Source organism: Buteo buteo, chromosome 1, assembly GCF_964188355.1.
Source record: "Buteo buteo chromosome 1, bButBut1.hap1.1, whole genome shotgun sequence".
Lineage (NCBI taxonomy): Eukaryota > Metazoa > Chordata > Aves > Accipitriformes > Accipitridae > Buteo > Buteo buteo.
This window is the reverse complement of record NC_134171.1, coordinates 66565122-66589512: the sequence shown is the minus strand read 5'-3', so window position 1 is coordinate 66589512 and position 24391 is coordinate 66565122. Positions and strand designations below refer to the sequence as shown.

The 24391-nt window shown below is 44.7% G+C and overlaps 1 protein-coding gene across 1 annotated transcript; it reads right to left on the bottom strand.

Moving 5' to 3' along the window:
• Positions 1-1770: 1770 nt before the first annotated feature.
• Positions 1771-23820, bottom strand: LOC142036690 (AF4/FMR2 family member 1-like). The gene is made up of 15 exons (XM_075040131.1): positions 23792-23820; positions 23637-23691; positions 23468-23505; positions 21876-22032; positions 18233-19150; positions 15617-15714; positions 11807-12053; positions 10682-10773; positions 9619-9682; positions 8661-8797; positions 7383-7454; positions 6659-6752; positions 6513-6556; positions 4889-5115; positions 1771-2124 (listed from the first exon to the last, which is right to left on the bottom strand). The coding sequence occupies exons 1-15, from the start codon at positions 23818-23820 to the stop codon at positions 2003-2005; spliced, it is 2394 nt and encodes a 797-aa protein (XP_074896232.1). The 3' UTR covers positions 1771-2002.
• Between the last annotated feature and the right edge of the window lie 571 nt (positions 23821-24391).

Genomic DNA, 24391 nt, shown 5'->3' with positions numbered 1-24391 from the left:
GTTAACACTGAGCCTCTCTCTGTCCCTGGCTTATTCAGAGCAGTTGCTCCTCCAGGGAGGAGGAGTACAAGTGAAGTTTGATAAGGAAAATGGGGAGGGGGGGGACATGGACCTTCCTTCCATTGGTTAGGACAACTTATCCCTGAAATGCACTAAGGCTTTTGATAAAGTGAACGTAAAAGGACAGCCTCTTGAAGCTGCAGGAAGACCCGGCCATGATCCCGGCAGTCCTGCGCTGCCAGGGGAGACAAGAGGAGAGCTCCCTTGTGCTCAGGACAAGGGCAGGACCACAGCACACTCCTGCCAGCTCCTCCCAGAGGCAAGAGGACTCCAGGCTTCCTTGTGGCAGGGCTCATTTCTACAGAAACTACTTCTGGAAATGCAGACCTTTTGTTGATATTTATTTACTGTCCATTTTCGGAAGCCTCAAAACCACAAGAAGGTACTTTACAAAGGGGGTACTGCTACATGCATGCAGACCTGTTCCTCCATCCTGAAATTATGTGGAAAAGGGAGCTAATTCTTTCCTGTAAGCACAAGTATTTTGGGATACCATCCTTCTCTTTGCCACTCCCACGGGTTTGTCAGAGATAGGGCGAGGGATGCGAGAGGGGACCAGAGGGCTAAGGCACACTATTAGATATGAGGACGGCAGGACGCTGCTGTCATGCAACAGGAAATCTTTGGGTAGAGAAGGGTGTCATCTTACTGCATACACTAATGCCATGGATGCTGCCTTCACTGTTACTGTCACCTGCAAAATTGCAATTTCAAAACTGCAGCTCCTGACAAGGAAAAAATGCTTGCAAACAGTTAATTATCCCTTTTGTGTTCTCTTGACAGATTTCTAAGTTGCTGGGCCCATCCTGTAGTTTGGCTGAGAAAAAGCACAAGTCATCTCCCCCATGAAGGATGCCCTACTTTGGTACCAAATCCTGCTCTTAGATATTCACTGAGACCAGCAACGGTTGCAGGCAAATACCCAAATGCAAAATTTGTCTTATGTTCCACATTCAGCCACTTAGTCCCTCCTTAAACAGAAGTGATTCCTCCCCATGTAAGCTCTCAGACTCAGAACCATGCCCAAGCAATCCGAGTGACCCAGTACAGCTGTCCACCCCCACCCATCGGAATGACAAAAAGCAACCAGTCAAGGAGTCCTCAGTGTGAGTGACATCCCTCCACCACCGAAGAAAGGCAGAGCTGTTTCCAACCACGCCTGGTCATTTTGCCACCCCAACTGTTTCTGGCTTACAAGGCTTAAACCGAGCAAGACCCTAAGTAATACAGTTCGAGTGCTAAGGGCTTCTGTGTGCGTGAGTGCATGGCAAGGAGGAGGACCAAAGCAGCGACGACTTAAAAAGTGAACTTGCAGCACTGAAGGCAGTGGCTTCCCCCGCTTCTCAGGACAGCAGCTGGCTGAGAAATGCAAGAGGGTGGGGTTGGAAAGCAGGCAAGGCAGACCACTTTGCTGTTTTTATTGTAACATAACGCTTTTCGGTGCTGCTGAGGTTGTTGCTACTTGCCATCTGAGGAACAAAGACACCAAAGATTGCATCCATGCTTGGAAAAACATTTCTCTGACATGTCTTCTGGGCACACAACTGTTGCAGACTGTGGGATGTTGCATAATAACCTCTGGAGGCAGATTTCCTTCTTGTCGGCACTTCTTCATGTGTGATTATTGTCCTGCTGGTTATTCGTAATAGAAATGTTTATAGACCATCAATACATTAGGCCATTCAGACAAATCATTGCACTTCATTGTTTGAAAGGAAGGTGCCATCAACGCCGAGGCTTTCCTCCATCTCTTCTTTTTCAAGGCAGCAAAGCGCTACCCTAAAAATGCAGTTCAAAGTTTTTCCAGTGTAACCAGATCCCTTCCACCTTGATTTATTTTCCCTTGCAGGTGCTTTGTATCCAATGATTCAACAAGTTAGACTGTTTCTGAGGCTTCAAAAGTGCAAAAAAGTTCAAGGTATTTGACCACCTTGAGCACCAGTTAAGGCGTATTTGTTTCCAGTCTCAGCCACTGTAAACCCTGTCTAGCGTAGTGTACCAGTTCGGTCATGCTACTGTTCAGTGCCAGAGTGCACGTCGCTGTGCTGAGTTCAGCAAAAAACTCTGGAAAAAGGGGAGGGAGAAAGAAAACATTTGGTTGGTTTCACAAAACAGGCACATCCGACAGGCTAGGGGGCAGTGAGGAGCGACAACAGCAGCACACTGACAGTTGGCAAGTCCCATTAAACATTGTTCATGCAGAGAGGTCAGCAATAGTAGAAGGCTGGGAAATGTAATAAGTGCACGAGGCACAGCACGCAAGAGGAAAATCACACTCACACACGCCTACACACACTGAACCGCCTCCCCAGGTGCTGGCTTTAAAAGGACATCGAGACTCCATGGTAGGTGGGCAAAAGTTTGGGTGTTCATACCCCAGTTACTGCTGTGTGCTTCCCCCAGATTTTAAACAGGCCAAATTTGAGTGTCTTTCTGAGTGATGCCGGGAAGCACACACAGCCGTCATCAGACTGGTCCCTTTCCTTCATCCATCCTCAAACCTTGGAGACATCATGATTTCTCAACTGAACAGGTTTAAAAATTTATAGAGCTTGCCAGGCTATACAGCTCAGATTTGGGTTGCCTTTAGCTGGGCATGTCAGGCAGATTTCACAGAGTCCTCCTACCCTGCCACCAGCTTGAGGCACCACGCTCCTCCTCCCACATGGGCAGGAGAAGGCTCTTGCAGCATATCTGAATCTGCTGGGAGATGCCGGCAGGCTGCATGCCCTGCTCTGTGCTGGCAATCATCTGTGCAGGTGACAGTGAGTTACAGGAAATTATCACACCTATTCCTTTCCAGTCACCTTTCCAAGATATTCCTGCATGACCTGCCTTCTAGGGACATGGGCTCGTCCCAGTCCCTCGGTCCCTCCAGCCTTGATCGTGTTGCCAGGTACCTTTTCAGAAACCGCCCGTTCTCAGCTCTCCTTATTTACACACAAAGATTGAACCTGGAGGCTGAAGATTTCTGCTTGGCTGTGCAAGGAACTCTTCAGCAGCAGAGAGCACAACACTTTCATTCTAATACTTTCCAATTCAGAAGCAGAGAACACATTTCCCCTGATTTCCCTCCTTTTGTGTACAAAATGGGTATCCATTCCCTCCACAGGAAACAGAAGAGCTGTAAGCAGGGACAAGGAGTCTGAACACCCTGCCTGGGCAACCAGAAGATAATCTGATCTGGGACCACAGTACTTTGTGAAAGGAGAGTGACTTCACATGCACACGTGCAACCTCAGCTTGTCCTTGCTGTGGGAAATCAGAGGCTGAAGACAACCTCTTACAGCCTCATGATCCACGGTGCTACTCTGCATTACAGTGAGGAGCTGGGTCCTGTGCTGGAAGCAACTGGTTGCGGACCCGCCAGAAAGCACTTCAGCTCTGCACAAGTGACTTGGACGTAGTTAGAACTAACTGCTTTCCACTAACTTATGACTTCCCTGTTTAAGAGAACTCGATAACTGAAGGCCACTGCTCTTTCCTCTTCTTATGCCCTATGAATTGCACAAAAGAATCAAGGATATGGCCTTTTTTTTAGTTTTAGGTACTCACTCTCCGCACCTCTTAGCATCTGTACGTTACACTGAATATCAACAAGTTCCAGTTCTGAAATTCCTCCACCATCCTGAACAGTGACAACAACTGCTAAGCCTACATGAGTATTTACTCTTCTGCACAGATCTACTCCCTAAGGAGTATTTACTACCCCGGTCATCATTCCCCTACATCAAAACAGCAACACATAGCAGGTTCTGAATTTAGTCTTGATTGATGCAAGATTGTGCTCAGGCTGCCCTCCCACAGGTTTTCCTCCAGGACTCATTCCTCTGGCTTACCAGCAGCATCCACTGCTCCTTCTATGTGACAGTCTTTTCTCAGCCTTTAGAGGCTAGAATCCAAAATACTACACATGAATTGCTGCTGTGAGCACAGATTTGCTCAGAGGACAGCCAACAACTGGAGTTACTTTATTCAAAGGTGACTTGCAAAGCCTTTTGAATTTCAGCAACTGCCTCATTAGTGTGACTATTTTTACAGCCTTCCAACAATTCAGCCAGGCACATCGTGTTTATTTTCTGTCGCAAGTTTGCCAACAGATCATGGCAAAACTTCCCTTTGCCCACAGTAGCTCACAAAACTTTGTGTTTTACGGAAAATGACACTGCAAATGCCACATGGGATGGCAGGTTACAGACTGAACTGCATCTGCTCTAGGGCTTTTGCTTATCCACCACTGCTTGTACCACAGGACAACACAACATTTTTAACTACAAAACTGTAAAATAAAAAAAAGTAGGAGCAATTTTAGAAATGCTGCTTGGCAAGGACTCCAATTGAAGTGCTGCTCAGCTTCTCTGTTATGGAGAGAAGCCAGCTTCACCGTTTTCAAGACAAAAATACCTGGAAGTTTGACAAACAAACTGAAACACAAGGGTATAGGCCAAAAAGATGTTTTTAAAGAAAACGGACCAATTCAGAAAAGCTAAGCGCCCCAAAGGGAAAAACAAACAGAAAAAAAAAACCCTTATGCTTCTTGTGTTACCATGGAGCGAGCTGGCTGGTTTCCTGCACTTGATACCCTCATGCCTTAGCTCTTAGACATTTGAGGATGCCAAGACAACCTTTTAATTGGAACACTCATCATTATATCACCACCAAGTATCTCTGCCAATAACCTGCCAATAAGCCATAGCTGTCTATTTCGACATTTTTACTGCTTTGTTCTTTAGGTATGGTGTTTGCTACACTGAGTGTTAGGATTTAAGCAAGTACATACACATAAACACAACACATAAGACAGAAAAGCCAGAGGGCAAAAACTTACCCTTATTCTTCCTGACCAGTGCGTCAGCCCGTTCCCAAATATCATACGCATAGAGGATATAGGAAGTAATGTTGACGTAGGAAGAGGTGATGCTTGGGATATTATAAGGGACAGTGACTGAAGAGCCAATGCTGTTGCCGCTGCAGTTGCTAGCATTCGATCCTGGCTGAGAACTCACAGAACCAGCAGGAGAGGCCATTGGAGAAAGAGAAGGCATGCCTGTGCTTCTGCAGGAGAAAGAAACACCACCACAAACATTTCATTTCAGAGTCGAAAGTCTTGCCACAACACTGGCTTATGCCAGGAGCTATCCAGTATCATCTAGGCCTGCAGCATAGAGTGTTAAAAACTGAGATGCATTCAGCTACATAACAGGTAATTGTCCTCTGAGTGCAAGGCCAAGGTTTTTGAATTGATTTGCGACTCTAAGGACTCCTCTTGACAAAAGAAAATGTGGGACCAGACATCAGAAAGGGCCACCCATCCACCTTCCAAAATCTACACCTCCTTGTGCAAGCCTTCACCAGATTCTCTAAGTGTTTTTTGCTAAAGACTTCCATTTCAGGCATGCTGAAGCTCCCCACCTACAGAGGCTGGAGCTTTCTGACAGCTAGTCAAAGCAGCCAGGTCAGCCTACACACACTTATTTATAGACCTAGGGAAGCTAAACGCAGTCAGCTGCCCGCCTTCCAGACACAGGCTGGCTTCATCACATCGCTTCACCCCCACCACTTCAACCAACCTCATTTCAGTCACTGGTATGAGCGAGCTTCCACCACTGCTCTTGGGAGACCATTTAATTCCCAATAACCTACGCTGTCCAAGGTGGCAGAAAAATAACTGGAATTTCAGCATCACTACTGAAGACCAAACCACCTTCTCTCAACTGCAAAGTTTAAAAGGGACAGACGTGGAGCTGGATAGCTATCTGCCAAATGCAATTACCACAGGATAGAGAAAAACTCTTACTCATTGTCATTAAAACACAGCACCAGTCTGCCAGGCATTGGGCCAAACACTGTTATGGGACATCTTGCCTTTTACTTTTGCTGCCACATACGCAGCAACACTGCTGCAGATACATAGAAAGGACAAAATGCTCAATAACTCACAAATTAGAAAATTAGTTTCTTTTTCTTAATTGGTGACTGAGGTAAAGAGAAAAATATTAAAGTATCACCTCAAAGTTATGCTACCACAGGCTGAAGGCATAATCCTACTGGACAGTGGCCAGGGAGATGGGGATGGTACCCTCTTAAGTCTGAAACGATCTCTAGATGAGAGCGACAGAACAGAACAAAGATGACAACAACAGGGACTCTGAAATAGCATAGTGATGCTACCTTCCTTGCTCCTCTGGCCTGTTTCTCTGGTGGAGAACTGCTCTGCCTGATACACAGTAACTCTGGACCTCATAACAAAAAAACCCCAAACCTTTCCAATGAGAAAAGACAGGAAAGAGAGAGCAGAAACCTACTCATGCCCCCTAACAATATGATTTCAGGTGGTACGAAAGAGCGAGCGGTGAGGCACTCAAACGCAGCCTGCAACTCAAATACTCTGGATACTATTTTCACTCACACCCTTATAGACACATCACAACATATATCTTTTTAAATCTTACCTTGCAACACATGGAGAAGGTGCTTGTGTTACTCTGGAAGAACTCTGCAGTAAGGAACAGAACTCTTGTTAGGTATGGGCTATTCAGCCAACATCAGTAACTACCGCAGCCAGCCAGCTGGCAGCTTAGTAATACGCATGCCCTACCTTGAAGTGGTCATTCAGGATCCTGGAATACTTTATTGCAGTCTCTTTTTTGTAACGAAACATTGCCATGTGCAGAATGGACTGGCAGCGCATGCTGTGAACAGAAACACAACCAAGAGTAAGTGTTCACGCTCACCGCTGCCTGCTCAGCAGTCATCAGCCTTGTGGGATGGAGGCAGGCACACATCAGCTGTATTGCAAAGTCAAGAAAGCTCAGAATTTCTCCTCCTGCTCATCTTAAAGAAAGACTCTGTAAAAAAATCACAAGGGGGAAAAAAAAACCCAACAAAAAAAACAACCAAACAAGGAAGGGCCATGTCTGGTCTTTTACATAAAAAAGGTGCCCAACCTCTTATAGGTGCCACAGGCTGAGTAAGCCTCTGTCCAGAAGTGCCTCAGCTACGTTCAACTACAGCTTCAGTTACACAGCTCAAGCACGGACAGCCAAATCGCATTCTTTCACCTTAGGTGAGAGCCCTTATGTGCTCTCAAGTTACCAGCAGATCAAATTTTAGAGCCTGTGCCTTCCACATGTAGTCCCTTGTGATATCCCAGCTCACTTTAGAGATGTTCCTGTTCATTCTGGTTTTGATATTGTGGGGTTTTTTTCCTTGCAGAACTCTGATTCCCATTTAACTCATTCTTTTGCCCCTGAAAGTAACGGGTCTTTCACTCTATCAAGTCTAAAAACAGAATATGAAGGTGCAGAACAACAGTTACGCACCATAACACAGCAAAGATTTTTTCTTGTGAAGATGCTGAGGAGTCCGTAAAGGATTTCAATGTCATGGTGAATCTAAGGAAACAAACAGAATCTTGTCAGTCATCAGGGCTCTGAAGTCCTACTGTTTATGAAAAACCAGTGCATGCCGTTATCTCAAGCACTGGTCCAAAAGTCAAGAAACCTGCCCCGAGTTCTTAGTCCTGGCACCAAGTGCTTTGTATGATCTTGAGCAGAGGACTGTCTCCAAATGCCTTGTTTTCCACGCAGCAGGAACAGATGTGGCCCCTTATGCGACTCGCTCTCCTCTTACACTGATTAATGGGCAACATCCCTACAAGTAGATGCCCCCCGTGGGCCACCTACAGGCCTGAGGCCCAGAAGAGGTGCCCCCACCACTGACTACAACACTAATTCAAGTGTTTCTGGACAAGACAGACTTCTCAGTGGAAATGTTTCTTTTGGCAAAGAACAAATAAGCAAACCTCCTTTTTGAAAACAAAGCAACAGTAGCATCTTGGAAATGCAGTCCCTCAAGACCAAAAAGCAAACAATGTCATTTAAAAAGTTTGAAGTCTACCACAAAAAAACCTCTGACAGCTCTTTCAGCTCTAAGGTCAGAAGTCAAATCAGCTCTCGAAAACTCACATAACCTGTAATTTCCATATGAATAAACTGATACCTGTCTCTCTTCTATCCAGTACATGGTTCCTTGGATTGCACTGCCTGCATATGTCATAATGTCTACTATCTACATGCATCTACTATGGCTGTGAAACTAAACAGGGAACGTTGCTAAAAGAAACCCCAATGAAGTGCACTGGTACAAAGACACATGGGAGAAACCAGTAAAATCTGCCTTCAATCAAGCTGCAAGAGCTTTGGGGCACAAACCGCTCTTCCACGTGCTATATTGTTGCTTTGATTTTTTTTAACTGACATACTATTGAGCTCACATGCAAAAGCAACTTCAGTTCTGGATAAAGTAAAAACTCCTTCATGTCCTCGATTATCTGAACCAGTGTCCTCTGGTGTACCTCAACTGCAAGGCTCAAATGCTGAGGAGGACATGGTGCCTACTTCTTCTGATAAGCAATGCTGAAACACATTTCAAAGGATTTGTCTCTGGTGCCTCTGGATGGTCTGTCTGATGCTTGTACAGCAACCCAAACTCTGCTCCATGGTGGGAATCCAGAGCTGCCACAGTTGCAAACAAGCAATGCAACTAACCCTTCCCCTCCAAACATGCTGCCTAACCATCATGCTTTGAAAACCACTTACTTGAGGAGATCTATGGTGCCCCTGAATATGCTGTAAGCTGATTTTGGTGCTGGTGCATCCGATTCCAAGGCGATCCCATACTCAATGAAGGAAAGGGCAGCATCTAGGTACTGAAAGGCCTTTCCAGTCTTGTCGGTCTATGGGGAAGAAAATTCTAATTTTTAGACTAAGGCAAAAACTGCTTCTCTCAAGTATACCTGAATTCCCTTTTTTTCCCCTAGTTAGGCAGGATTTGAAGAAAGAAAAAGATGCAAGTCAGGCCTCCAGGTGATAATTAAAGGATTCTCAGCAGAACCCCTAATGTGGTCCCAGTCATCAGCTTTGTGGGCTCTGGCTATTCGTATCTCTTCCTCTTGCTCAACATTTTCCTTAAGTAATTTATTACCTTCACATTTTTGGATATTATTGTCTCATCTTGGGGGCCTGCTTTGGGAGAGGCAGATGGGGCCTTCCCATTGCAGTATTCCCTCACTTCATTTTCACAGGTAAATGGCAAGTAGCAAATGTACATTATCTGACTGAGCCATAATTAGCAAAAAAATAGGTTCATTCATGCATGCTGTTAAACTGCACATAGTGGAGAAAGCTAGTTACATCTGCAAAGGGCACTTCCAAGTCTTGTCCACCAACACAGGATCCTGACGTTTCAGAGTAAACTGTCTTAAAACTATCTTCCAAGGACTTTGTGATAGCTCTGCAAAGCAAACAGGCCTGCTAACCTCAGACAACATCAGTTCTGAATCCTATTCTCTAGGCACATTCTCTAGATGTGTTTACAACAAAGGGAAATGCCTGAACATTTGGCAAATAAAGACAGCCTCCCCACATATGACTTGAACATGCTCCATGTAGGGAGTATGGAAGTAACGTTAGCCAGCGAATCTTATTCACGTGCATGCAAGTATCAGGTCTGAATGCAAGAGCTGGTTAACATTTCTAGCACAGGGCCATGACTTACCATTGCATCAGCTTTGTGCTTCAGCCTCTTGGCCACTTCTATGTAGTATTCTATCGGATGCTGCCTGAATTGGGGACAGAAAGAGGAAAAACAGAAAACAGAGAAAAAGAGTAGGATAAATTTTACCTTCTTATCTACAGGATGCTATGAGTCCGAACATCCTGTTTTGGTAAGCTTGTTACAGCCTTATCAAACACACGTTACAGTTATGATAGTCACTAAATGAATGTTGTCTGCATGTTCAGAAATACATAGCAGTTGAATGGACAGATAAAATGAATTGATTTCTTAAAAAATGTATGTTAGAATAACACTGAAAACTTACATTTCTAAGTAGAAAAAACACTGGAGGTTAGGCTACTATGAGGCCAAGTTTACTTCTTTGCTCCCATGGAAAGATAGTAGTTACGTGATGCCCTATCATTCCTCAAGTACAATACCAGCAATACATTTTTGATTGAAGCATACAGTAAACTCTGCAGTATGACACACTCAGACCAAAAGAGCTTGCATTCAAGTTATCTGCTTACAAGAGATATGGTGTGCAACGCTTCTACAGAGCTGGGTCTCAGTCAACACATAAATGATGATAAATTTGGACTGCACACATTTCTGCGCATTGGGATAATCTATTCACCATGGAAATGGCATACAGCCACCTGTGCGCTAACAAAAGGAGCAAGTAGAGTCATACCCTCTCAGAAAAAGTCAGTTGCCTGCCCAGCACCCTGTCACAGAGGAGTTTGCCACTTGTCAAGAATCAGACAAATCAAAACCCATTACTTGTAGGCAGGCACAAGACACCTCCTCTCAGAGTTCAAAAGTACTTAATTTCTAGAGTAGCTTCCCTCAAACCAAGAACTGTTGTAATGAGACCTTTGCTTTGTGGTGGGTGGGCTAAGTCCCAGACACAAGAAGGCAGTACAGGGCAGGTCTCAGACATCTCTCTCTCTCTTTCCTCCCCAAAGAAGTGATCAAGAAGCAGAAGCCTGGGTGGCTGCAGGGCCAGCCTTGTCTGGTGTATTCAGAAAGTACAGGTGATGGGTGTAAAACAAAAACTTACTTTTCAAACGTGAGTTGAGGTCCCCTTGGCTTGGAGGCACCATTTGGCAAAGAAGGCACTGGGAAAGGATTTGTGACATCCCCTGGAGATCCCTGAAAAAAACACAGAGTGGAGATAAAGCTGGTTAGAGAGATGTCTAAATCAATTCCAAAGCTTGGCTTTCCTAAATTTCAAGAGAAAATGTTTATTTGTCCCAGGCATAATCTATTCTCCAGGCTCTCCAACTCTTCTTACTTTCTTCCCCAGTACCCCTTTCAATAATGGAAATGGAAACTTGGCATCCTACCTGACTGCTAGCAAGGCTTAATACCATTCAAACTTCTCCCAAGCATGGAGAAATTAAGTAGCAGGTTTCCTTGCACAATGGCTAAAATAGCAGTAAGGCTGCAAGCAGCACGTTTTTCATGGCCACTAGCCAAGGCAGAAGGGGTAATATCCATTCACACTTATTTCCAGCTTAACCACATGGAAATTGCTGATTCTCCACTACTAACTACATTATCAGGAAAAAGCAAGCAGTTAGAAGCCAGCTAATACAGCATGCACAGTCTAGCTTAACACACACAGCAACATCCTAGATCACACACACAGAGCCATGAGTAAGCAGCAATATAATTGAATTTTATAACCTCAAAATGCAAAGATCCAGCTGCAAGGATCATCAACAATTTTGTAAGCAAGCTATAAAACCTTATACCTAGGTCACGGTCAAAACCACAGGTTGCTTGTTTCGTATTTTTAAGCAATCCACTCTTTCTTTCTGTAAACACACTTATTTTTACACCAATATTGTACTTGCAGTTGCCTACAGTCAGAAGCAGTTACTACCATAAACACGATTCTCTTGCCTTTGTTTTTCACATGGTCACCCCTTCTCACTATGTTTCACTGGTAAGATTAAAACAGATGATGGAAAGTCAGCAGAGAAGTTACAACACAGGCTTTTGAGCTAGCAACATAAGGTCACAGATAGCCATTAAAGGGGTAAAAATGCTTCAAAGAGCTTTCTCTGGTGGCTTGTTTATCCTCCTTCCTTTTTAATATCCTCAGAGCATGTTTCTCAAGAGAATCACACAGCACCCATGGGTTGCAGGAAACATCCTGCCAGTTATAATGGATACCTACTTTGATGCCCTTTGAGAGCTCAGCGGGATTTCTCTCCACTTTCTTGTGCTTGGAGAACAAAGGATCCTTGTGGTTGCTCTCGTCCCTGGCAGTGTTATCCACGACAGGCAGCTCGCTGCTCTCACTTTTGGGTCTCTTTTGGGCCATCTTGGTTGACTTTGGTGGAGGATGTACAGGAGACATGGGTGGCAGTGGTGGGGGTAGCAGGAGATCTTTCTTCTGGGTTTCAAGTGAAGTTTTTGATGCTCTGGAGATGGGAAGCAAATTCAGCAATTGGGATGAATATGGTGTACATATAAGGTAGGGATTTTTTTAAAAACATAGTTATATCATGTGCCAGTTCTGTTTAAATTTCTCTGGAAGTGTGAAATGAGTTGTTAACATAAAGAATCCAACAAAAGCAAAACAAAACTTCAGGGACTTCACTGGCATTAGGTAACACATCTTAAGCCGCCAACAACACACAAACAAGTTGGTTTTCAAGTAGGAATAACCTTCAGGACTTATCATTGGAGTAAATGCTTGCAACCAGAATACGAGGCTGTTGCAAAAAAAAGGCATCCCTCCAACACAGCCCCTTTTCACTGAAAGAGGAAGAGAGGCAATCACAGCAACTAAAATCCCTGGCACAAATCACCCAACAAGGCAAATGAACTGCAGCACTACCTCTCTTTCCCAATTATGGTAGAAGATATCTTCTATGGTCAGAGATACTCACCTAGACATTTGATCCCGTATGTGCTTTGACAGAATTCAACTGAGTCATTCCTTGCCAGGACTCACCAGCTCAACTAGACAACACTATAAAGTTGAGAGGATTCCAGTGATAGAGACTTAAAATGCTGTGCTTTTAAATGGCAGAGACTATCACATTTAATAGGATGGTGGCACATCAGATTTCTGATCATTTGAAGTTAGGATTACCAGGGAACTCTGGCAGCTGTAAGCAGCACCAAATAGCTCTAAACCTTGTTTCACTACTGCTCATTTACATCATTTTTATTCAGCTTCTCAAAGTTTCCAGGAAAACACAGAGCAGTGAATCCCAACTCATGGACTGCATTATCAGAAGAGGAGGAAATGAAGTTAAACCCAGTGAGAAGACTGAAGTGTAACATTGCACATCTTGCTTCGTTCTGCTGTGCGTGCGACAGTCCTCTCCCCTCTTCCACAACCCACTTTTCCCGTGGCACAGTCCCTACTCACTGCACACATGCTCCCCAGCTTCACTACAGCTGACGCTCCAGAGAGGACTGTTTGACGCAGAGCTCAGCGGCATCCCCTGACCTGATCCAGAGCCCTCTCTCCCCAAAAACGCATCCTATTCTTCCCACTCTGAAAGCCAGAACATGGCTAAAAGGGGTGCTCGTTTTCACTGAGAAAAAGGGAGGAATGAACCACAGAAGTAATGCCCTTCCATTATTACCACAGCTGAAATATCCCTTCACCCAACTAAATGTTAGCCCTAACGCCTAAGTGCTTTCAGAGTACTTCAATGTTTTCTCTGCAGAAAAGCAGTTTACTCATATTGTCAGGACACAAACCTCAATGCTACATACCAATGCAAGTCAATACCTCAAATTCAAGCCACAATCAAGCAGGAATTGAATGCAGTAGCCCAGAAGTGACACAGGAGCCTCCCCTCTCAGGAACACCGCCCATTTGAAGACATGCTCTTGGAAGCGTTTGCTCTAGCAAAGACCTAGCCAAAATGCTGGCAGTACACTGGTATGCAAATTATGGGGTAAGTTTCAGCAGATCTACCAGAAACACTGCAAATGCTATAGTGGAATACATGAGAAATTCCTGGCCATAAAGGCCATCTGAAATTCTAGAAAGACCGCAATTCAAAAGGCACACTGGTTGCGTCCCCATTAGGTCACATACAAAAAAGACAAAAACAAGATGATGATTTTAGTGGAGAACGCAAATGCTCCCTACCCACCTATACATACAAATCTGTTTTCTGGACTGGGCTTTGCACATTTCACCTCTATGCAAATCTGGGCTAGTCAAAGTAAAAAGCCTACTGGCACTGCGGCATCTTGGTTTGGTTAGAGAAAGGGGGAGCTGCATGTCCACGTGCTTCTGGAGCATCCCAGCTCAGCAGCTTCCCATGGCAGCAAGGTGAGAAAAGAGAGCTCTGCAATATCCATCACATTCACCTCTGCATTCTCAGCTGGGAGAAGACAAGTTCCACCTAGCACAGACACTGTGTGCACCAGCCGCTAAGTGCTGTTCAAAGTCTGTAACCGATGACAGCAAAAGCAGCTGAGGGAGTAGAGAGTATCAGCATTAACATCTGACTTTTTTCTTTCATCAGGACCTGTCCGATTAAGAAAACAGCAATGATCACCGAGTCAAAATTTATGGACATACAGTTGCATTTAGTACAATATCCTTTCCCAAGAGGCTGCCAGAACTTGCTCTGCTGTGGACGTGATTGCTCAATCATGGGAATGAGACTCACGACTTCGGGGCCACCCTTTCAGCTATTTCACCTGTTTGCAGCAGGAGCCTGAGCAAGCAACTCAAATTTGTCTGCATCTCAATTTCCCCATGTGCAAAACACGTTCACATCATCTTCTCACCTTACAAAGACTCAGAGCTTTAAATGCATGTGAAGTACTATGAATCTGCTAAAAAGCTTTCTGCTGCTTCCCATGCAGTGAGACCACGAACTTCCCCAAAACAAGTATGACAGTAGAACCCAGAATGAGGAAAACATGCGCAAAGAAAAAGAAGTTCGTAAGAATCGTTGAATGGTTTGGGTTAGAAGGGACCTTTAAAGATCATCTAGTCCAACTCCCTTTTTAAAAGCATTTTAAGGCTAGTTCCATTTCTCATGAAAGCAGAAATAATTGATACTTGAACTCTCAAGTCTTACTCACCTAGAGTCATAGAATAGTTTTGGTTGGAAGGGACCTTTAAAGATCATCTAGTACAACCCCCCTGCAATGAGCAGAGACATTGTCAACCAGATGGCAAGTTCTCTTGCCATCCCCTGAAACACCTAAGCCATCGTGCAGAACAAGCATATGCTACTCCCCACAGAACAGCTGCCACCTCCCAGATCACCTGGGCAATTGTCTGCTGAGAGATTACCACCACTGTAGTTTAGAGAAGGGGAAATGGCTCCTACATCCCAGCGTGCAATCTACCACACTGTTTGCAACTCAAACAACGTCTAATTTTTTTGCACAAATTTGTTTCCTGCATCTGGTCTGAAAGAGAGCAGTGCAAATGGTCGCCTACCAGCTTACAAGGAAAAGTAGTACGGGCACAACTGGCAATTAAATTTCTTGCAGCATAAACAGATTCTTTGAGCTACATGTAGTATATGGATCAGAGCATGCAGCAACATAAGCTGCAGGATGGAAAGTTTGTGTTTAAAATGGTGAAGTCTTCATTCCCATCTCAACTGTTCGAAATCAGGACAAATGCCACAACATTCAACGCTTTTGCAGCAGTGTAAACCAGGTATAGGAGGATGATCAGCCACGGAAACGTCAGCTTATGCTTGAATGATTAGAACCATAATCCTCAGCGTTAAGGGAGAGGAAGATAAGTGACACCCAAGTATCACTTCACATCTGCAACAAATAAAAAGGCGAATAAATGACACTCCCATAGCCACAGGGTTGGTTCCAGGATGTAAAGACAGATTGCAGCAGATTAAGTTTCAGAAGGCACACGATGTTATAAGCAAACTCAGAAGTATAAGGACAGGAGATACAGTTCCTCGCCTTAACCTTTTTAAAAAAAGACTTAGTTTTATGCATGTCTGCCATCCCACCACTGTACACTCACTTCAATTTATTGGAGTCTTTGTTAGCTGCAGGCTGCAATGATTTTCTTTCTTTTTCTGATTTCATTTTCTTCCTATCAATCTCCTTCTCCACTTCCCTCTAACAGGAAGAAAAAAAAAAAAAAACACTCACGTTTTGAAAGTTGGTGCAAAGTACAGACCAATACAGCTAAGTTTGATTCTGGTTAAAAAAAGAAAAGGATAAGATATTAGAACTGACAAAGCATAAACCCAAAACACAGCGGATATAGATTTCAGGCTCGCTGACAAGTATCCTAAAATGACATTTTACCTACATTTGCTTGGATAGATTAATTATTTTGTAGTGATGGGGATGGAACTGCTAAACCTCTTGTTGCTAATAGTAATCAAAATTAAGGCATCTCCACTGCTGAAAATAAGCATTCCATCTGTTCTAGATGGGCTTTTTTTTCCTACTCAGTACGAATTATGCAGAAATGTATTCAGATTCCTCCTGGCAAAGTCATGAACTGCAAGCAATTGTGTTTTGTGGTATGCCTTATCAAAGGGAAGGAAAAAAATGCATTCACAGGAGAGTTAGATCCCTCCGATTCCTCAGATGTGCAGGGGTTTTTGGTTTTATGAAGAAGAGTCTGATACAGCTGAAATTTTAAACAGGCAGTTAAAATCACTGCCATTGTCCTCCAGAAGAACAGGAACCATTAAGGCAGAGAGGTAATAAATAATACTTTTTAACTGCACTCCATAGGTCTTACAATACAAAGCGTGCAAATCATCAGCTCACCTGAATGAAAAACTTTAGAATAATTTGCTACGAGCCAAGAAAATGTAAAAGAAACTGCACTTATCAGTCAGTGTTACCCACAGTGTGCCTGGTGGCAGCCAAAAGCATTCCAGGACTTTCTGTCTCTCTCCCAAGAGTACATGCAGGTTTATGTCACTGTGATGGAGCTCAGTAGATTGTGCTCGGCAGAGTCGACCTCTGGCAGTGTGCTCAGGGCAAGGCTCCAGCACCTAGATCAAGTTCTTAAACTGTTTCTCAAGTTGAGCTCCACACTGCCGCAAACGATGTCTGACAGCTGTACCTGACCTAGCTGGCTGTTACGAAGCCTGAGCCTCCAAGGACACTGATGCATGCTGACATAATGCAGACAGCAAGGCTCTGAGGAGGGGTTTCCTGCAATCAGACACTCAGGCTGCAAGGGAAGACATGTCTAATATCAAATAGCTCCTCTTTTGGGTCTTTGAGATAACAGGAGAAGCAACAGATTTGCTGCCTGTTTACCCTCTTCCACTGCTCCGCAAGAGGGGGACTGCTGTGGTCTCTCCGGTTTCTTCACCCTTTCCCTGCTCTTCTGAATTCTCCCCCACAACTATGGGAAGTTCAGAAAATGACAGGACTAAATGAAACCCACACGGGAGCCAAGGTTGTTCACCCACATGTGCTAAGCCACCTGCTCTGTGAGGAGGACCAAGAAGGTATACAGGCACTGAAATATCCACAGTGAATACCCATTCACCACAAGGCCTGCAACCAACCCTGTGCAGCTGAACCAGCTGGCTAGAAGTATATTCACAGCCCCCTTTGGGACTTAGCTTTCCAAAAAACACTTGTGAGCAACTACCATCTCAGTTAAATAAAGGGCTGTCTTGTAATTCAAAGCAAAGCAACTATTCTAGCTGAAGGACTCTGGACACATGCATCTTTTAAGCACTAGCATCGCTGCTAGCACCTCAGCAGCTCCAGGGGAAACCAAAGAAGTTTTCTACATATTTAGCCAACCGCTGAGATCCAAAGCAGGGTTTAGCGACACTTGTTACTCTCGGTGAACCTGGTTCAGTTAAAAGTCTGCATTTATGGAAAAGCAAAAACATGGGGCTGCTGCCATCATCCCTAGTAATAACACAATTCACACCTGCAGAATTTGTTCCTCTTTGTGTAAGCAAGCAATCACAACTGTTTCATGGAAATGAATGACTCCACACAGGAAAAGACTACGCTACGCAGCCTAAGGCTGCATGGCTAAAGGCAGCAGAAGGTCCACGCATAGACAAAACCAAAAACCACAGACCAGGGCAGCCTGTGTCAGTTCTCCCCACAAAGTGCAGGCAAGGTGCTCTCCCACAACAGACATTAAATGGATAGTGTAGATGACTGCACAGTCTGGGAGGTGCTTCAGATACCATGCTGCATTTAAAGGGGTTGCAGGGGGAGGGGGCACCACAGCCCTACAAAGCTCTGCTTGGTTGAAAGCCAGGGAAACCCACAAATGCTACCAGGGGGCTGGCCAACCACATGCTGACACAGCCTGCTGCTGAAAGCTCCTCCAATATAGGAGGGCTGGGGTTTTGTTGTCTGAGAAAACTAGTATTTCAAGAAAATACAGCAAAAAGTGTTTTCAAATACCAAAGCGTTTGTTAGCTCACGAGGCTTTTCATTTGCTCAGCAGGGCATTTGTGACCAACAAGAAACCTCTATGAACGGCTTTGATACACATTCCCTTTAGAAGTTTGATAACACCTTTAAAGGAGGAGCGCAAGGGATCTACTCCCAACTTAGGAGCAGAAATGAACTCTCCGCATGGGTTTTTCAAACACCACCTTGGTCCTTGTACAAACCCACCTCCACCTCTTACCTTCCTCTTCTGAAGGGACTTGTCAAGAGTATCCGTGATTTTTCTCTCCAAGTCCTGCTTCCTTGCACCAGGGGGTTCCTTGGCTTCTGCTCTCTTCTGGTGACTGCCTTTCCCAGGGGGCTGGGGGACTCTTGACAGCAGAGGGAGATCTATTTTCACCATGAGGGACTGAGGGGCAGGGGAGTCCCTCACTGGCGAGAGCAACTTCTTCCCCCTGATAGGCAAGGGAAGTTTCTCCTTGTGAAAATCCTCTCTGGCCACGATGGCAGGCCTGTGGCCGCTAGTCCTGGTGGGGCTTGTGCCCTGGCCTTGAGGAAGGGGACTGAGAGCGAGATGCTCCTGGACACTGCCAAGCAAAACATCTCTCATGACCTTGGGGTCCAAGAAGGGTTTGGCATTGGCCTGGTGGGAGCTCTTGTGCTTTCTGTTCTCAGGGGGCTCTTGCAGTGCCGGGGTCAGGTCTTTTCTGTCACTGGATTTTGGCTTCCCTTTCGTTTTGACTTTTGGCTTGTCTCTGGAAGACTGGTCTCTGACCTCAAAAGGACCAGGGTCACTCTCCACCTTCAGGCCTCCTTTGGGCCCCTCGTGGACAAGGCCCTTGCTGGGCCCTTTGATGCCCACAGTCTGCCTGGGTGAGGGCCCCTCGGCCCGCACAGGAGACTTCTGGCAGTTGCGTTTGGTCAGAAGATGAGCGTCCTGAGGAGCCCTGGCCGCTCGGCCAGAGCTCTTGTGATGAGGCTCCCTCGGCTCGGCACGCTGGTGGGAGGAATTGCTGCTGACAGCCTGCCCCTGCTCCTTGCCCTCTTCACATCCATCCCCATGGGCAATTTCGCTGAGACTCTCTGTTGGCACTGCTGGTGGGTTCACCTTGGTTAGCCAGTTGTCAAGCTGCCACTTATTAGAAGTCGGTGGGTCAGGCTGCACACAAAAAGAGAAAGGAAGGATGCAAGACTTTATGATGCCTTTATGGGCTATTTTCATCCTAGCATGGCTTACCAGAGCCCAGTAAAATTTCCCCTTGATGTTAAAAGAGCTTGAAAGTGAAAGACCATGTGTCAGTGGTGATGCTTTAGCGTGTGCACATTGACAATTCAGAAACACAGACCTCATCTTCGCACAGGATCAGTCAAACGTATTGCACAGCACTCCTGGATCTCTGCTAGCCTTACCTGTTGCTCAGCAAGAGACCAGTCTACATGAAAGCTTCATCTTGGTTTGCCACTAACCAACATCGTTGTGCAATCAGACAACATATAAAAAAAGCAGCAGGTGTAGAAATGGATTAGGTGCTGTCCTCGCAACACTTTTGGAAAGTTAGTTGCACACAGCACTACTTTCAAAACAGATGAGCAGCTGTGCCAGCTAACACATCTCATTGAAGTCTGACAGGTAGGCTGTCAGGCTCCTGTGGTTTAGCCAAAAGCAAACCATTTACCAAAATAAATTGTATGGCTAGCATGTCAAGTCCGGCCTCTTCTGAGTCCTCTGCCTACACAACCCAACACTCGCTTCCCTCTGGGTCAAGCAAGGCGTGAGCAACGACTGAAGTCTGAAGGCCCCTGGCATCACGGTCAAATAACATAACGTGGTTGCTACAAGCTCTGCCTAATCTAACAGCGGTCTGACAAATTACGAGAAAAGCAAACCCAACTAATGCTAAAAGAGACAACAGAAGCTGCAAATCTGAGGCATTATTCTCTGGGGCCCATTCTGAAAATACCATGTATGTGGCAACACCACTCAAATGGGTAACTCATTATCTGGGCACCATCAGAGCACAGCTAAACTCCCGCACTCACTGATTCTCCCCAGTTACCACTCTCACTTCTGAGAAGAGCCACAACCCTTCCCCAAAAAGAGAAAGCCCAGTACGTGAAATGTTTTCCGAGACTAATGAATCCCTTCTGCCATGATTTTCTTCTCTATCCAGACTCAACTCACTGTAGAACATGCAGATAAATAAGACATGTCTTCAACTGTGTTTAAGTCAGTCCATCTAGAATCCTGGTTTAAAAAACAGTGCTTGGTTTTACCATGGGTTTGGAAGTAAAATTAAACCACGAATTCCATTAGGCTTTTCAGATAACACAAATCTGCTTTATTTTCATCAGAATTTTAACTTACTAGCCACTGAAGAACATTTGGTTTTTGGTCAAACACTGTAAAAACATGGCTAAAAGACTTAGTAAACTTTGGTTTATAATGTACGTAGCTATCAGACAGTGGCATACTCTGATCCTTTTCTAGCACTTCTACCATCGGTTATCTTGTTTGTGATCTACACCATCATACAGGTTTTCATTAGGTTTCCAAAACCAAAGGATAGTAAGAGATTTTTTTAAAAAAAAAAAAATAAAAAAAAAAATAATAAAGGAACTACTGCCTATAGGTCTTAAAGTCTGTTCTTTTGCATGTGAAGAACTGACTATAAACAAATGGGCCATGTGCACTAACTTACTCCTTGAGCACCATGGATGAATAGTTTGCTGAATAAAAAAGGATAAAATGGTCAATGGCAAATAGTTAGGACTTCACTAGAGCGAGAAGGATCTTACAATCTAGTATTTTCAGGACAAACCAGGCAGGCTTTGGTAAAAGAGGAGAAGTATAACATCTGTCCTTCCAAAGACACCCACATTGCAGAGGGCAAAGTCTGTAACTGAACTGCTAGAGGGTGAAGTGTAGTAGATGTGAGATGAAAAGATACACCTTCTCAAAGCTTGTTTTCTGCACATAAAATTCTCCCTGTTCATGTGCTTCTAAGGTAAAAGAAAGGAAAACTAGGGCTGGAGGAGGGGGCGGGGAATAAATTACACGGTTTCTGTGTTTTGTGAGAGTACCTCAAAACTGGCAGCAGATTGGTTTACATCAGCTGTGGTCCACAGGATATAACTATGTACTTCCCACTGGCCCAAGAATGTTTTGCAAGCTGGAGGAACTGTTTGAAACCATGGGACATGAGCACTTCTGCAGCAGATTTTCAAAAAATGCATGGTCTCAATTATGAAACTTTAAGGCGCTAAGTTCTGGTTGTCTGCTTTTCCCAGTAAAAGCCTCAGAAATGCCAGTGCAGCACTATCTGAGCCAAATTCAACAGAAGCAAGTCTAAGCACATTCCAGCCCTTCCTGCAGGTCTCATCACTTCAGCTGTGATCTGGGAGAAGCTGAATCTGTCACTCACACACAGGAGCTGCAGGGAGGCAGTGGCTCCTCTTAATGTATCAGGAAACTGGTCTCACCCCGAAGCAACCCATAGCCTTGGCACCCAGGAAAGCTGCACGGGCAGACATGGGCCCCAAACACCCCAGACAAGCTGTGCTTCTCATCTGCACCTTGCTTGTGTCTCACCCGTGAAGGCACTAATTCCTCCAGGAGTGCTAGACAATGATGCCAAAGGAGAAGGGGGCAACACTTCAAGGTTAGGCACGTAGACGTCTAATTATGCTGTTACTAAGGGTTATTTAATTGACAAACTCTAGAAGGGAAACAAAGGGCAAGATAAGCCTGATGATGCAGCAAAGGTGTCAAGGGGACACCTGAACAACGACAGTATTTCAGGTCTCCTGTCCTGAATGCATTCAGACAGCAGAGAGTCTGAGGCAAGAGGCTGCATTAAGCAGCCTCTAATTTTATTGGCATTCACCTCAGGTGCTGACGCTCTCGGAGGGTCGTTTGCTTCACTGTCACTCGAGTTGCTCTCCGTCTCTGAGTCTGAAGAGCTGTCTGAGTCACTGGTGCTCCCTGACTCCGAGCTGCTGGAATGTGCTGATGCCACACTCTTGGGCTGGGACTGTAGGGCACTGCAAGGCCACCATGAGATAAAATTAGAAAGCAGCATGGGTGAAGGTTACTTACTTATTATATTGACATGGCAGGATTCAAAAATAAAACCGAAACCCTGTGTTTTGGCACTGAGAGGGGAGGGGAGAAGGCCAAAGGAATACATTGCCATAGTCAAAAGATAAAGCACTGGAATAAAAAACCTCTGGAAATAATAAAACCTTCAACTCCAACCCAGTCGGACAAATACGTAAGCAGGACATCACTGCTCCAGTATGAAGCTGCATTTAGCCAACCGAAGTTTAAAAAATAGCCAAAACTAACGAGTGTTTTTCTGAAAGCCCCAACCCTCAACGGAAAAATTTCCAATAAAGGCTAACAAGACAGAAACATACATTCCAGGATGGTTTCTCTTTTTTGTGTTCTCCCCCTTAAGTTTTTACTTCTTCATCTGTGTTACTTGGTCAAGGTGCTGTAACTGTTTCATTAACGGTCATGTCAATCAGTAGCATTTTTTGCAACACCCTCCCCTACTCAAAAGTGTTTTCCTCTAGCACTGACAATGGGAGTGGATGGAACTGAGGGAGAACTGTGACTTTTATGCACACCTTCTTTTTGTTTTGAAATGGGCTTACAAAATGTTGATTTTTTTTTTTTTTTTTGCTTTGAAAACTGTTTCCCACATTAGTATCAACACATTTGTATGATCTGGAGGCAAGCTCCTTGCTTATCCAGACTGATACTGTGAGAACACTCTATTTCAAGAGCTTGCAGAGACACAGATCACACCAAGAACTGACGTGCCCTTCTGCCAGTCTGACTTTGTAGACCATTAGCCTGTGCTTGAAGAATATAGATATCAAGCCAAAAACATATGTCGGTGCTCTCCTATAGGAAAAATTCTGGGCTTCTCCACCTTTCTTCCTCTAATGCTGGCGTGTGGCTCTTCAGTCTACCTTGAATACTGCTTCTGACTAACAACACATGGCAGGAACTGCTTACAGCCAGCTGCCTTATCAGTAGGAGCTGAAATAGCCTCCATGAGCCTACCTAACCCTTTTCTGTTCTTCATCCACTTGGCTTTTTTGGGCTTCCTTCTAAACTAAAACTGGACTCACACCTCACTTGTCACTACTACAACTGAAAATCCCATTAGATCCAGTGTGATCTACATATACACTGGTGGAGAGGAAGAGGAGAAAAGAAGGGAACAGTTGGGGAAATCAGTTCTGGTTCACAGACAAAATCCAGCATGTCTGGATTATTACTTTCTAATCGGAGCTTTCCGTAAAACTCCACACAACTAAAGGCGATTTTCAACAGCAGCTTCAGGCAGCTAGAAACCAACACCTGTATCTACAAGAGAAACCAGGAACCCTTACCCATCTTCTACCCCATTAGTTTTGTTTTTCCTCCTTATTTGGTCTAGCTAGTAGTTTGGGAACAAACCTGTACCTTGGAGGAGCAAGTGAAGAAGGTGGCTTTTCAACAACCTGTTTTGTTCACAAAAACAAAGAGGAGAGGGGGAGGAAAGGTTAGCTTAAGGAACTCGGAACAACACAACAAGTTGTGATGATTTAAAGGGAAGTCTGTGTGCCTAGTGTATAAAACATCTAAAACTGACTTGGTCGTCACCACTCTCTTCACTATCACTGAGCTGCAGGTCGGCCTGGAGCATTCTGAAAGACAACCAGAAGACAAATCTCAGCCAAGGCAGACACATTTTCAAGCAGCAGACACTGAGAAAGACTTAGTTTGCACTTGCCAAAACAAACAAACCTCCCACATCCTTTCTGAACATTTAGCATGCTCAATCTGCTAAACCTTGTCATTACCTGAATGAATGATAAAATGATAACACACAATCTAGGGATTTAACTGTGCTTTCCAACTGATCTCAGGACACTTTGCAATGGAGGTCAGTATCCTTGGCTGCCATCTACAGACAACAAAGACAAAGTTCCGTGAGCGGAATTCTAAACGAAGGTTACCTAGCACACTAACACAGCCAACAAAGGTTACCTAGCACACTAACACAGCAGGGCAGGGTGGAAGAAGTCTGATCCTTGTACAGCAAGAGACTAGCATGCTACTAGACTGCACTGGCTCCCCAAGGGGCAGAAAGCATCAACTTTGCACCAGAAGCTGTGCATGTTCACTCTCTCTGCGAATATTTCTTCTGCCACAGGGGTTCTTTTTTTGCTGCTGAGGTCTCCTACACAAGACATAAGCAAATGCCAAGGTCAAGCCTATCTCCTATTTCTTCTCTACACAATGGAATTCATGCTCCTGCACATCTCAGCAGTAACCGTAACATTGAGCAGTTCAGATACTTAAAGCAGTTTACAAGTGGGGAGGCATGAACTCTGTTTTACTGTT